Consider the following 14,457-nt stretch of genomic DNA (forward strand, 5'->3'; position numbering starts at 1 on the left):
ATCTGACTTACATATAGTCTCTTAGTTTTTAGTGCTCTTTGGTGCTTTTGGCATAATGGTTTGTGGAATCCTTTTGCCCACTAATCAGTTATGATAAGGCGATATGTGTTCTAAACATTGTAAAGATTTTTTAGTATTCTAAGATAAGGTGCTGCAGAAAGTTAGGTGAGCAGTGGTGTGTGTAGTCATACATGGATGAAATCTTGGGGAGGAGAAGTTATTTCCATGATGAACATGCAAAGAAGATGTTACCTTTCAGCTTTCTTGTTCCCTCCGTGCAACATAATAAACTATCAAAGAAGTGTATTTGACTCTGTTATTGTTTTACTGTTTAGCTGTAGATGAACAGAATGCTCAAACCCAAGAACAGGAAAGCTTTCTGTTGGGACTCTCCACTGCTGAAGATGGAAAGGACATGAAGAATGAGAGTAAAATTTCCTTACTGTCATCAAACACCGGCAATTATGGATTTCCAAAAGGGAGAAGCTATAGGAAAGGTAAAACCTTATGGAGCTTAGGTGCTTTGAATACCATTTCATTGTATGTATCTTGCTAGATCCTACTTAGATATGGGTGTCTGTGGCAAGAGTTTTGGCGGTTGCTGTTATTCCTTTACCAGTGTTCCATATTCCTCCAACTTCCAGCAAGCCTCTAGCATTTGTTGTTGTTGCTATGTGCCATCAAATCAGAACCAACTTATAACCACAGAGAGCTTTCATGGTAAGTGGAATATTTAAGGAGCAATTTTGCCAATTCTACAAGTTTAGTGATTTTCCATGGCTGAACCCAAGCCCCTGAATCCTAGTCTATTGCACTATCCACTACACTACATACTAGGTATCACCTTTGTAGAAAATCATGTATGAGCAAATCATACAGCTGTTATTCTGTTCATGTGCTGCATTGTTTAGTTAGTCTGTCAGTGTTTTTAGTTAATGAATTAAGTTATTTTAATTATTTGATAATAAAAATACTTATCTTTTCCTTTTCCCCCCATCTTGAACTATATTATTTTTATTATACTGCTTTTATTCTATTTTTATTGTTGGCCGCCCAGCATAGACATGTGTCTAGATGGGTGGGGTATAAATTTAATAAATAAATACTGTAAGTTATACCAGTCACTGATATGGCCTTCCTTTGTAACAGCAACTTCCATGTGTGGGAGGTGGTTTTTTCCCTGTGTTTAGAAAAGTCAGAAATCCAGGATTTTATTGTAGTAGGAGTGGGCAGTAGTGCTACTCTGAAAGTAATAGCAAATACAGGACCCCATGATGTCTCCAACAGGTCTCATTTTTGAAAAAAAAGTTGAAGAAAAAAATGTATTTTTAATTCACACAGATGAAATCCTTTTGTTATTATAATTATATGGAGGATGGATGGTGGCTGACAGTGTACCCTGCAAAGTAACTTCGTACCCATTTTGCTGTAGGGAGTTAAAGTAATATGGGACAATCCTGTAGCATTGTCCAATGTTACTACAGTATGTCCTGCTATCATAGGCTTTTGTAGGGAAATACAGTGTGATTTACTCTCGTTGGGACAAATATTTTAAATTTAGTCAGTTCATAGTTAAATCAGGGAACAATTATTAATTCTTTGGCATTTCCTTATTTCCAACATTTAGATAGCAGGTCGTTAGTAGGAGTCCATTTCTTACAGTATTTCCATTATTGTTTGGAAGTCATGAACAAACAAAAATACTAGGAGGCTTTCCATTGAAGCAGCAAGAAATTGTGATTGAGAGGTGCTACGGGTGCTGGATTAGTAACATATAGTATCTCTGGCTTTGTTACATTTCATAGTGACCAAGTCTCCTTGTGAAAGATTAATAAATAAAGGAAGTTTATCTGTGGGAAGCTCTGCCTCTCTTCCTTCCCAAACAGGAAACCGGGACAACCTACCAATGCTAAATGCAAAGATCATCTATCCCAGTGAGTAAAACAGTGCTCTTCCTGTCTAGTTAAAGCTGGAATGGTATAATCCTGTGCTAAGGACATGACATGTTTTCTCTAATTAAGATAAATTAATGATATTTGGTTAATCTCTCATTCACAGGCAACACTTGATTGGCTTGAATAGGAAAGAGTTATAGATATTGAGTATCTAGAAAAGAAAAGATAATAATCTAGTTTCTTTCTAAGAATAGGAAACTTGGTTGGGTATATTTTAGGTACTGCATACCTGGCTGATAAATACATTTGGAAATAAAGTAATCAGTTTCCATGGATGATTAAACAGAAAGATATCAGACTCCAGAAATTAAGGACTATAGTCAATACAGATAGGACTTTTGGATTTTTTTGTACTTGCACCCAGAATTCACCCAGAATTCCTCATTCTGGGAAATGGGGCTCAAACACAGAAGACAACAGAAAAGATTTCCATTGCATCCCTCTGCATGTTTTATCTTTTGAAAAATAATGAAAATGTTCTCTGAGAGTCCCAAGGCAACCTGGGAATCCCAAGGTTTCATGGGTGGAGTAGTCCCCTATAGAGCCTAATGTCATTGAGGTGACCCTTTGCATGAAGGCTCATGACTCCTAGGTAGCCAATAACTTCCAGGGGCACGAGGGCAGTTTCCTTGTTTTTCAAAGGAGAAACTTGCAAACTGGAGTGATGGGGATATAGAAATCTCTGTTGCCTTCTGTTTATGGGCTCCCTCTCCCAGAATTCTGGGGAATTCCAGGTGAATTCTGAGAATGAAAAATATCTGACAGGCTAATCTCTGATAATTGACTCTGAAATATTTGGTTTCTCAGGCATTTTAGGTTCTGGTTCAGATTATCAGTAGTATGCAGATTTTGCATTGATCCTGAAGTTACTGTTATACATTTCCTTGCTTTAAAATATATGACCTTGTTGATTGTATAACTCAGCCCCTTTTTAAAACCAGCTGAGTAAAATAGTTTCCTCTAGTCTTTGTGGAGATTATCAATTTATAAAATGAAATCTAGGCAGTCTTAAGAATTTTGGTGTATTATTGAAACCAAATTCTGTATTCTATTGTACTCTTCTTTCAGATTGCATCAGTGTTTTAAGAGTTACGTTATTCAACAGAATTAGGAGACTCTAGGTCTGTCTCACTTCAGAGCAAGACTGTGTATTCAGTATCTTTCTTCCAGCCTGCTAACCAAAAAGAACATAAAGTTAAATCTGTGTTTGCTTTTAACATGTGGCTAGTACCCTCTGAGGGATGTATACTTGGATCATTATCAGATACTGCCATGGTACTGACAAAGTAATTCCTCTGAAGTAATTCCTTCACGTACCATAGGCACCATAGCAGGAATAAAGGGTTGCAGTCCTCCCACCATGTGTTGTGGTTGTAATGTCAGCCCTCATAGCGAGCATAGCTATTAAAATCTATGTTCAAGGCAAAGATGTGTTCAACATAATTCGCCCCTAAACTGATCATAGAAAAAAATCTGTTTTCTGACATATAAAGAAACTAACCATCATCTTTCACAAAATCATAAACATAAGAACTTGGAAAACTTTTTATGTGCTTCAGCCTGCTTCTGTAGGATTTAAGTATTAAGGCTAGAATTTTTCATAGGTCTGAAGTCTTGTTTTCCTCTCATTGTTCAGCAACAGTGAGCATGTGAAATAGTGTTTCATTCTCCAGAAGTGACTTCCTGTTGGTTTTGGAGGTAAAATATAGCGCCAATTAAAATATACTATGTCCCACTGCCCTTCATAAACTCCATACTATTTCCTGTAATGTTAATTTTCCACCAACAGATCTCCGTCCTGGGTCATCTGGTTCTCTACCTGGAGGTTCTGTTATCAGCCGGTTGTTGATCAATGCAGACCCATTTAACTCTGAACCAGAAAATCTGTGAGTATTCAAGTAAAAACTAACTGACCTCCCCATTAGTGTCTCTATGTTCAAGTAGGTAATCATTTAGATAAAAACAAGAAAATGCTCTTACAGCATAGGCAAGGACAGATACATTATTTACTACCTCATTTCATTCTCCTCAGAATTAGGATTATACAGGAAATACAGTGGTGCCTCACTTAACGACGATAATCCATTCCAGGAAAATCGCCTTTAAGCGAAAACATCTTAAAGCGAAAATAAAAACCCTATTGAAACTCATTGAAACCTGTTCAATGCATTCCAATGGAATTAAATCTCACCATCCAGCGAAGATCCTCCATACGGTGGCCATTTTCGCTGCCTGTATAGTGAGGAATCCGTCCCTAAACACAGCGGGGAGCCATTTTAATTACCTGGTGGCCATTTTGTAACCGCTGATCAGCTGTTCTAAAAACACCGATCATCACAAAGCGAAATTCCCCTATTTAGACCATTGTTTTGCGATCGCAATTTCAATCGCAAAAAGATCGTCATAAAGCAAATTCATCGTAATGTGGGGCAATCGTTAAGCGAGGCACCACTGTAGTCAAATTGACTACACCTTTGGGTACTTTAAAAATATAGCCTCCTTCTGTGGTGATGTGCTGATATCATATGAGGTTATATTAAACATTAGCATATTTTTTCCTCATTATCTGCATTTGCCGGGTTAGGAGTTGTAAGGAAGCTAATATTGTTTGTTCCCCGGCTTGTAAAGTATGGAGGCTAAATTCAGTTGCTAGACCCAACTACAATTGATGGGACTCACATAATTGTTGGCTTAAGAAGTCTATTTTATTCAGTGGATGTACTCTAAGGACTAGCAATTGGACTTAGGCTTTGTTCCCAAGAAGAAAATGAGAAAAGTTTTGAAATATGATAGGCCTGAAACATGTGGTATAATTGCAATAGTTGTTTGCTGAAGTTCTTGGATATTTTAGTATAGTTTTGATTTCTTTTTAATGGATTTTATAATGTTCAGTGGCTGTAGAACGTCTTTATTACTTTTGGTGTGAGTCTATTTCATTGGCTTTTGGTATGAGGCTGGGATACTCAGATTGTCTTCACATACATTGTACAAATTCCTGCTAATACCCATTTGCTGTGCTTCTTCCAGCTTTCTTGGAGGTGCCACCATTTGCCTTCTAATTTTTAAAAAAAGCAGGGATAGCTCTTTTCAGATAGCAGAATTTTTAAAATAAGTTAATGGGAAGGGGAAGCAGGTGGAAAACTGAAGTCCTTGTTGTCTGGATGTTTTTTTTTACAGATGTAATGGGGGGATGCTAATGATAAACAAATAGATGGTACAGTGGTCAAAATTCTATTTGATATTCATGTGGACACAAGAGGTGTGGAAATTGCCATCGCTAAATAACGATGCGCTACCTACATGGTTTGAGTGCACAACTGACATGCATGTTAACTGGGGCAACAAAATTATGTAATTTTTCTTGGATGTGCATAAATATCCATTATGGCTTTGGCCAGTTGTATTAGATTTTATAGACTCACTGAGAGCTGGAAATGTAGAAATGTCTGTTCTTCCATCTTAAATAATGTAAGTCTTGTCAAAGTATTGACAGATGTATCCTTCCTATTTTGATATGATTTCAGTTCTCATATGTACTACTACTACTGTAATCTTGATCTTTTTTCTATCTTGTTTAATTTTGTTTCTCCTACTACCTTATCCTTAGTTATTGAGCTCTTCCTTTTACATCAGTAGTGTACCACATATAGCTCTCCATATGTTTTTGATCTGTGATACCAATCAGTCACAACCAGTATAACCAGTGGTGAGTAGTTAGATTTCATCAGCACCTAGAAGGTTACATTCTGCTTATTCCTTCCATAAGTAGAAGGCATAATATTGGGACTCCTTTGGACTTCACAAAAGTGCTGCAATTATGTCTGTTGACAAAGAAATGAATGGATGATGTTGAAATATTCCACCAAGTTAAATCAAAGTGTCTCCTACACTTTACAGCGATTGCTACATAGAGAAATGTGTGATGAATAACTACTTCGGAATTGGACTGGATGCGAAGATCTCTTTGGACTTCAACAACAAGCGTGATGAACATCCAGAAAAGTGCAGGTAAGTCAGTACATGAAAACATGTTCTAAATCTTTAAGTAAAAACCTGTTGTGTCATGTGCACTTAGTTATCTTTATACTTAGTGTCTCATAAAGATACAGTGGCGCCCCGCAAGACGATGTTAATTCATTCAGCGAAAATCACTGTCTTGTGAAAACATTGTCTTGCGAAATGCAAGTCCCTATTGGAATGCATTGAAATCCGTTTAATGCGTTCCAATGGGGAAAAATCGTTGTCATTGTGCAAAAATTGCCCATAGAGAAACCGTTTTGCGAAGCACGGATCAGATGTAAAAATCGCTGTCTTGTGAAAAACGGTCCCGAAAACACCCATTTTGTGAATCGCAGACTCAGCTGTCAAAATCGTCATCTTGCGAAAATCAATCCCGAAAAAAAAGTCTTACGAAGCACGGCCCGAAACATCGTCCAGCGAAAATCACCCATAGGAAACACAATTTTGCAAAGCAAAAACGCATCGTCTAGCGAATTAACTGTTTTGCGAAGTAATTGTCTAGTGGGGCACCACTGTACTTTTCTTGCATGTGTATGATAATCTAATATATAATCAAAAAATGTCAGCAAAGTGTGTTCTACCCCACTTTGCTCAAAATAAGCATGCTTCTACAAGACCTAGATGCTGCTCTTTCTTTCCTTTAATGTTCTAGAACAGTGGTCCACAACCTTTTTTTGAACTGTGGACCGGGGGGCTCAGTACATGGGGGGCACCCCCTCGCTTATGGGAGGGCGTGTTGCGCGAGCACAACATGCCCTCCCGCAAGCACGACACACCCACTGTGCGTGCGGGAGGGGGGCGGAGATCCATCTCCGCAGCCCAGTCCTGAGATGCCCACAGACCTGCACCGGGCTGCAGACTGGGGGTGGGGACCCCTGTTCAAGAAGATTAGATGGGGTGTTTCAGGGAATAGATTAAGCCTAAAGATATTCTCTCAGTTCCATAATGTAAATTTCAGTGTGCAAATATATAGCTTGGTTCTTTGCTTTCTCTTATCAGAAGCCGCACCAAAAACATGATGTGGTACGGAGTCCTTGGGACAAAGGAGTTGCTGCACAGAACCTACAAAAACTTAGAACAGAAAGTTTTACTAGAGGTAATGTGTTCTAGAGTGGCCTCTAAGATGTTTGGTCAAATTATGAAATGTACAAAAGCTTGTTTTCAACTAGGATGTGTGGCCATGCATAATGCTGATCAGGGATTTATTTAAAGTGAAACTGAACTCCACTGGAGTCTTTTGATGGATAGTGAGATGAAGGAGAAGAGAAGGAAGAATATGTGAGCCTGATGGTTTGTTTGGGCTTGTTCAGAGCCATTCAAATAATACTGTACATGTTGTGGCATTATGTGCACACCAGCTCAGTTTAGCAGCCAGCTACAAGTGACAGGACCATGCACTCCCAAATCAACTCTCTTCTTCGCTCCTTTTTTTCCTCAGCATTTACCACTCTATGTTGTTAAACATAGATAACTTTAATGTCCAAATGAAGCGCTGCAATTAAATCTCAATTTACTCAAGGTCTTTAGTAGAGATGGGCATGAACCTTGGTTTGGAGGTTTGTGGCAGTTCATCGGCATAGCACCACAGGTGCCACATGTTCTCTTTCCACACATCCCTGGCCAGCTCACCCACTCACCAGCCAGCATACACTGCTCTTTCCCTCCTCTTTGCACAATCATCCACTCCCAGCAGGAGTGCCTGCTTCTTGCCTCTGCCTCCTCCAATAGCCACCCACTCAAAGACAGTGCTGCAGGAATCTCTGCCCTGCTGGAAGAGGCAGAGGAGGGAAGCAGGTACTCCTGCTAGGACTGTAGGAGTGTGTAAAGAGGAGGGAAAGAACAGCACACTAGCTGGTGAGTGGGGGAGCTGACCGGCGTGTGTGGGGAAGGGAATGTGCACTATGGTGCAGCACTGACAAACTGGCACAAACCTCCAAACCAAGGATTGTGCCCATCTTTAATCTTCAACCAACTTCAAACTCTGATTTGAAGATTTCAGTTAGTAAACAAACCACAGTTCTCCATTCCAGGTGTAATGGAAAATGGAAGTTCAATAAAACCAGGAGTAAGCATGAAGAAATATAGCTTGCAATCTTTTTTCTGATGCCTATCTGCTACACTGTGGTCTTTCAAAACTTGGAAGTGTAATGTCTAAACCATGCACAAATGGGATAGAAGTGCATATTGATATTAAAAAGAGCAATATACTGGTAATGGAAGATTTTTGAAACAGTAATTGTGACTGCATTAAAATGTGACTTCAGACTATATGTTATTGTTATGCTTACAAGAAGAAAGTCTTATGCATGTACTTGAATGTTTGCCCTCTTCCTTTCATGTATGTAGTGAGGAATCAGACAGAGTTACATTTCATTTTTGCCAAGTCCTGGCTTTTTGTTACATGAAAATCAAGAATTGTGCTTTAAATTAAAATCTTGACTTGTTAAACAAGCTATCTAAACAATCTATCCTACCCATGTATGTCTTGCAGTGTGATGGGCGTCCAATCCCTCTGCCTAGTCTGCAGGGAATTGCTGTTCTCAACATTCCCAGCTATGCAGGAGGCACCAACTTCTGGGGGGGCACTAAGGAAGATGATGTAAGTATTCAGATTTTGCAAATGAAGATGGAGTCTTGTTTGTTTGCTTCTGTGATTCCTTTTTCCCAATCAGGGATTCCACTGTGGTTCACAATGGTTAAAACAAGTTAGGCTAAAAATGTAATAAATTATAAAATTAAAAAACAGTTAAACATCACCCCTTGTTTGCAGCTTCTTGAGGCAGCTTCTGCTGTAGCCATCCAGATATCCAAGAAGCATGACTATAGCAGAGCTGCCTTGACAAACTGCAAACAAAGGCTGATCAGCAATTTCCTTTGGTCTAGGTGCTCTAGTACAACTTTGTTGTGCTGGCAACAATCCTTTTAAAAAGAAAAGAAAGAGCCTTATTAATACTGTTAGTAAAAATTGAAAGTCTCATTGTGGTCGCCTAAGACATGCACAGTCTACTCAGAACTTCCCTTCCTTTGGTATGGGAAGGGAAAGGAAAACAATGAGACCCAGGCACCATTTTTCATATTACATTGTTGTACTTACAATTATCATTTCAGTGATAGAAGTTTGCAGAGGAAAGGATTCATACAGCAGCACTTTCCCATCTGGATGGGCCCGCTGCCCTGCCTCTCTCACTGTTGTAGCGGGGTAGAATGGCTTGACACAAAACAGCTACAAACCCCCCTCCCATAGACAGGGTCAGAAAATGTATACATCGGCAGAAGTAAACATACTGCCTGAACCAATGCGAATGCACTCACTGCAAGGGAGGGTGCGGAAGAAGCCCTAGCAGCAGAGGAAAAAAGTCTAGACTGGTCAGGGTGATTCACATTGACTTGTATGTTGTGTATTCCACAGAAAATAATACGGATCTGAGTATCCAGTCCCACAGCAATCCCTGTATTGTTTGCCAACATAGTCACTCTCTAAGACACTGAATGAGAGAAAATTGCACAATATTCAAACTCAGTTAAAATTATTTTGAAACTATTTGGATTTTCTTTTTCGAGGAACTTCTCAAAGTAGCTTTGGGATTTTGAAGCAGAAAAGAGAGGATTGTACTTAAACTGTTACTGCTCATGTTTTCTCTACCTCAAATTTCCTTCTGATGTTCCTTCTTTTGAGTTTGGGATGAGTAAATATCCTTCAAAATACATGTTTCAACCATGCAGAAGGAAAATACACCATCAAGAGAAGTGCAATTCCGGGTGGGAGATCTCTGAGCAAGAAAAGGTTTAAGGGAAAGACTCATTTTCAGCCTGAAGCTCTTTCATTGCTCAGATTCTCATCTCCCCATTTTTTTAAAAAATGTATTTACTGAGAAGCAAATGGATCAATTAAATCTAAAGTCATACTGGATAAATTTGTTGCTTTTTTTTCTTAGACCTTTACAGCTCCTTCTTTTGATGACAAGATCTTGGAAGTGGTAGCTGTGTTTGGTAGTATGCAAATGGCTGTCTCACGTGTGATTAACCTACAGCATCACCGGATTGCCCAGGTATTTAGCTCTTTTGTTTTCCTCCTAGGCTGCTTGCTGTCCACAGGACATTTTAATTATGGTTTTCCTGAAGCAATCAAAGAAGATTAATGAGTTATATAAAGTTTATAGCCAAAAGCTCTTTCTGCAATAATTTATAGAAGGACCAAGGCCAATGAGGGCAGTGATTAATAGTTAATATAGGCTGGTTTCTGAATGCTGCTTTAATTTGTAGTATTTGCCTGCTTTCTACTTTTCTTTGAGCACTAAGAAAGCCATTTGTTCCAGTGGAACATAGGACAGGGTCTGGTATAGCACGTGCAAAACATGCCTTGTTTTATTTAGAACTAATTAACACATTTCTCATAGTGTCGGACAGTGAAGATAGCAATTCTGGGAGATGAGGGAGTTCCTGTACAAGTTGATGGAGAAGCCTGGATCCAGCCACCAGGGTATATTTGGATTGTTCATAAAAACAGAGCACAGACTCTGACCAGAGACAGGGTAAGAAGAGACCTCTTATCACTGCTGTGCATGTGTCTATATATTTGTGTATATACCCACTAGAGCAGGGGTGGGCAGTTTCTAGGGTTGGGGGACATGTTGGCGCTCTTGCAACCCACTGGAGATGTCCCTTCCTCCTCTTGCTGCTGCTAAGCATTTTCAGCATTTCTTCCATCATCACCAAGATACCAGTGATTCTACTGGAATATATGATATGCAGAACGTGTGCACCATTTTCTACAACCATGCCCCACACACCACACTTCTTGAGAATCCTGTTTCTTAGCATCACTAAGATTTTAGCAGCAGTGATTATTGTTGTGTTGAGTATTGCCCACTCCTGCAATAAAAGGGATTAACAATTTTATCACAGCTGTCCATGTTAGTTGGTATACCCAATGCCAGGATGTTCCTGTGATCAATAACAATTTTGTAAATGGCCATTGTTAATAATATAACTGTCAATATCATTTATCTGTCCTGACTGTTAACAATCGCCCCACCTCAAGAATAATATTTTGTGCATCTGCTTATTTCATAAGAACTCTTTCAGGCATTATAAGACTTTGGGTTTTTTTCCAAAAAGAAGAAAACTGTCAGGCTCTCCTCCAGGAGTATAGTCTAATATTATGATACAGACTTCCCAGAGACAGAGTAAGACATACGAATGCACACTGACCAAGAATATATAGTGTGAGACAGCAGAACACTTTCCTATTTTTTCCAGGCATTTGAAAACACTCTAAAGTCTTGGGAGGACAAGCAGAAGTGTGAGCTACCGCGACCACCTTCTTTCTCACTGCATCCAGAGATTATATCTGAAGAAGAGTCTACTCACATCAATCAGTTTTGCCGAGCAGCAGGAGCACTGATTCACAGGTGAGAAAACCTTCCTTTCCTGGGTTCCAGTGAAGTAAATCAGACAGTAACCCTCGAAAATTTATTGCATTGTCTTTTTCTACCATCTCTGCAGCATACAAGAAATAGCCCAGTCATATCAGGACATGGAACAAGAACTTGCTCATGCAGTCAATGCTAGCTCCAAATCTATGGACAAAGTATATGCTAAATCCAAGTCCACAGAGGTATTACATGGTCTGTCTTAGTTTTCCTTCATGTTGTTCCTACTGGTTGGGTTCTCTTGACTGTCCTATGCTACTTTACATTGGTTTGCATTTTCCAGCCTTAATGTGTATGTTCTTTCCATAGGGGCTGAACTGTGCTGTTGTTGTAGAGATGGTGAATAATGTTAAAGCCCTGCATAATGAGACAGAACTACTCCTAGCTGGGAAAATGGCTCTGGTAAGGCATAAATAGAAGGAAAGTGGACTTCTTGATTATTTGTGTGACTTATCTCATGTACTGATCATATATGCCTGTTAGACATTCACAACTTGGACATTCACACATAAGAATGTTTTTACCTCCCTCACCCCTTTCTTAATTTTTTTCTTCAATTCTGCGGTTTGCTAATACTAAACTCTATACTAAAACTCTGTATCTGAAGTTGTATTCTGTGAGGTAGCTAACGTGAGGTCGTGCTCTGTAGATCCAATATATTCAAGAATGAGCAACGCTTCGCACTGTTGTACAAAATAACAAATGCTTTAGAAGAGTCAATCATTGGTTTGGTATTTAGCAAACAACTACAGAAATTGGCAGTTTAGAAAGTTTCTGTATCCCATTCTGAATAAGATTAGTAATATCTCCGTTTTTGTTTTATTTTACTTATAACCTGCCTTTCTCCCACAATTGGGGCCAAAGGCAGCTTACAAAATGATTAAAAACAGGTATAAATAAAAAGTGGTTCAGCAGTGAATAGCTGATTCCTTCCAAAGATTTCTTTGAAAATGTAATACTCGGCTAATGTGTGAAGGTGCCAATAGAGTTCCTGCCTGACTATCATAATTGCAACATTTCCCAAAGCTAAAATTGTCCATAAGCAATTGCTGTTATTCTTTTTTTTTCCTTCTCCCTTTTGCCATTGTCTGTTCATTTTGGTACAAAATGTGACTTGATACTGGGCAATATCATTTTCTTCCTGGTTCACTAAAAAGGCTGATGTTTGTCTTTAGCTATTGCACATTGTTCTGGTGATATATTTCCAGGAATTCTATTCAGTTGAAAGACAAGCACAAATTCTGCCAATGGACTAAATCCAGGAAGGAAGCAACTGACAGCGCTTAGGGACAGTGTTTCTGGTGTGGGATAGCCCACAGCTTTGTAAACATAAGATCTGTTTATTATTTGGCAGTAGTTTCAAAAATTAGATGACTGGATAAAGACATAATCACAATATAAATTTGTAATATGGTAGTTTGCATTGTTAACAGACCATGAATCTTTGGGAGGTGTGTTTTCTTTTTTATTGTCTCCATTTATACACTGGTCATTAGATGTTTTAACTTGCAACTAAATACCCAGAATATTTTTGATTATGATTCCATTTAGAGATAAAAAGTAAATGAAGGAAAGGGAACTCAGAGAAGTGACTATTTGAAGAATAATTATTTGAGAGAATTATTATAATCATTATTATTCTATATTATTATTGTTCATTATTACTCAAGACCTTTAGCTGTATTCAGTTGATCATACAGTGGGGTCTTGACTTGCGAACGGCCCGAGGTATGAACTTTTTGAGTTACGTACTTCTCCGTCCGAAAAAATCCATTTTGACTTGCAGACGGAGAATTGAGGTACGTACCAAAAAGTTTTTTAAAAAAGTGAGAAAGCACCCGGAGCCGGGTGGCAGCAACGCAACGAGAGGCGGAGAGGCGGCGGCGCTGCTCCTGCTCCGGGATTGGGGCACCTCGGGGCGTTCTGGCCGCCAGAATTCCAGCCTGGCCGGGGCCTCCACCTGTCCTGGGTGGGCCCTGCTGAGCCGAGCTCTGGCGGCGGTGGCAAAAGGCAGTGGCGAGGACGGCAGAGGAGCCTCCGAGCACCCTGGTTAGCCCGCGCAGGAGGGCAGGAGCAAGTTCGCGGGGGTGGCACTGGCGCTGGGAGGGCTCCGCGCCAGGGAATTAGGTGGGCGCGGGCGGCGGGTGATGGGAACAGGTGCTGGGGAAGGAGAGTGAGGAGGGCCGGGATCTGGATGGGGCTGGAAACGGGGGCAGGGAGGGAGGGAGCGCTGCTGGGGGGCGTGGGGAGCCTCGATGGCCGGGGAAGGAGAGCGAGGAGGGCCGGGATCTGGCTGAGGCTGGAAACGGGGCCCGGCTGGGAGGGAGGGAGCACCGCGGGGAGCCTTGATGCCTGGGGAAGGAGAGCGAGGAGGGCCGGGATCCGGCTGGGGCTGGAAACGGGGGCCGGGCGGGGAGGGAGGGAGCGCTGCGGGGCCCGTGGGGAGCCTCGATGGCTGGGGAAGGAGAGCGAGGAGGGCCGGGATCCGGCTGGGGCTGGAAACAGGGGCCGGGCGGGGAGGGAGGGAGTGCCGCGGGGGCCGTGGGGAGCCTCGATGGCCGGGCACCGTGTGCTGCTGCTGCTGCTCCCATCTCCACCTGGCCCATTCCCCCGGAGCTGGGAGGAAATGGCCAGACTGCCTGTTTCGCCTTCCTGGGATTACAAAATATCCCCCTCTAGTGGCAGAAGGCAGAATAGCAGCTTCCCATTACTTTCTGTGGACGGTACAGAGCAGATACGGATTACAATGGTTTTCAATGCATTCCTATGGGAATGCAGATTTTGACCTGCGAACTTTTTGACCTGCGAACCGCCTTCCAATACGGATTAAGTTCGCGAGTCAAGACCCCACTGTATGTCAGCTTAATATACTGAGCCAAACAAACCTTTTCTCTCTGCACACAGGCCCTTTGATTTTTCTCTTGACATAAATAATAGTTAAAGCAATTTATAATCAGGTTTCCTATTTCATTCAAAACTGAGAAATTGATTATCAGATTTGGAGGAAACCAGGATCTTAATTTAAGTTCATACAATGATGTTACAATTCT

The 14,457-nt window shown here is 40.7% G+C and overlaps 1 protein-coding gene across 4 annotated transcripts in view; it reads left to right on the forward strand.

Annotated features, from left to right (window-relative positions):
* DGKD (diacylglycerol kinase delta) overlaps positions 1–14,457 on the forward strand; it is an 81,836-nt gene that overhangs the window by 56,978 nt on the left and 10,401 nt on the right. For all 4 annotated transcript variants that reach the window (XM_072995771.2, XM_072995772.2, XM_020787390.3 and 1 more), the window contains 11 exons: positions 336–497; positions 1,806–1,934; positions 3,745–3,841; positions 5,853–5,963; positions 6,975–7,071; positions 8,467–8,574; positions 9,911–10,024; positions 10,373–10,507; positions 11,235–11,386; positions 11,481–11,592; positions 11,717–11,809. In XM_072995771.2, coding sequence (XP_072851872.2) covers positions 336–497; positions 1,806–1,934; positions 3,745–3,841; positions 5,853–5,963; positions 6,975–7,071; positions 8,467–8,574; positions 9,911–10,024; positions 10,373–10,507; positions 11,235–11,386; positions 11,481–11,592; positions 11,717–11,809 — 1,310 coding nt within the window. The remainder of the gene's footprint in view (positions 1–335; positions 498–1,805; positions 1,935–3,744; positions 3,842–5,852; positions 5,964–6,974; positions 7,072–8,466; positions 8,575–9,910; positions 10,025–10,372; positions 10,508–11,234; positions 11,387–11,480; positions 11,593–11,716; positions 11,810–14,457) is intronic.

The sequence above is a fragment of the Pogona vitticeps genome, chromosome 3, assembly GCF_051106095.1.
Source record: "Pogona vitticeps strain Pit_001003342236 chromosome 3, PviZW2.1, whole genome shotgun sequence".
Classification (NCBI taxonomy): Eukaryota; Metazoa; Chordata; class Lepidosauria; order Squamata; family Agamidae; genus Pogona; species Pogona vitticeps.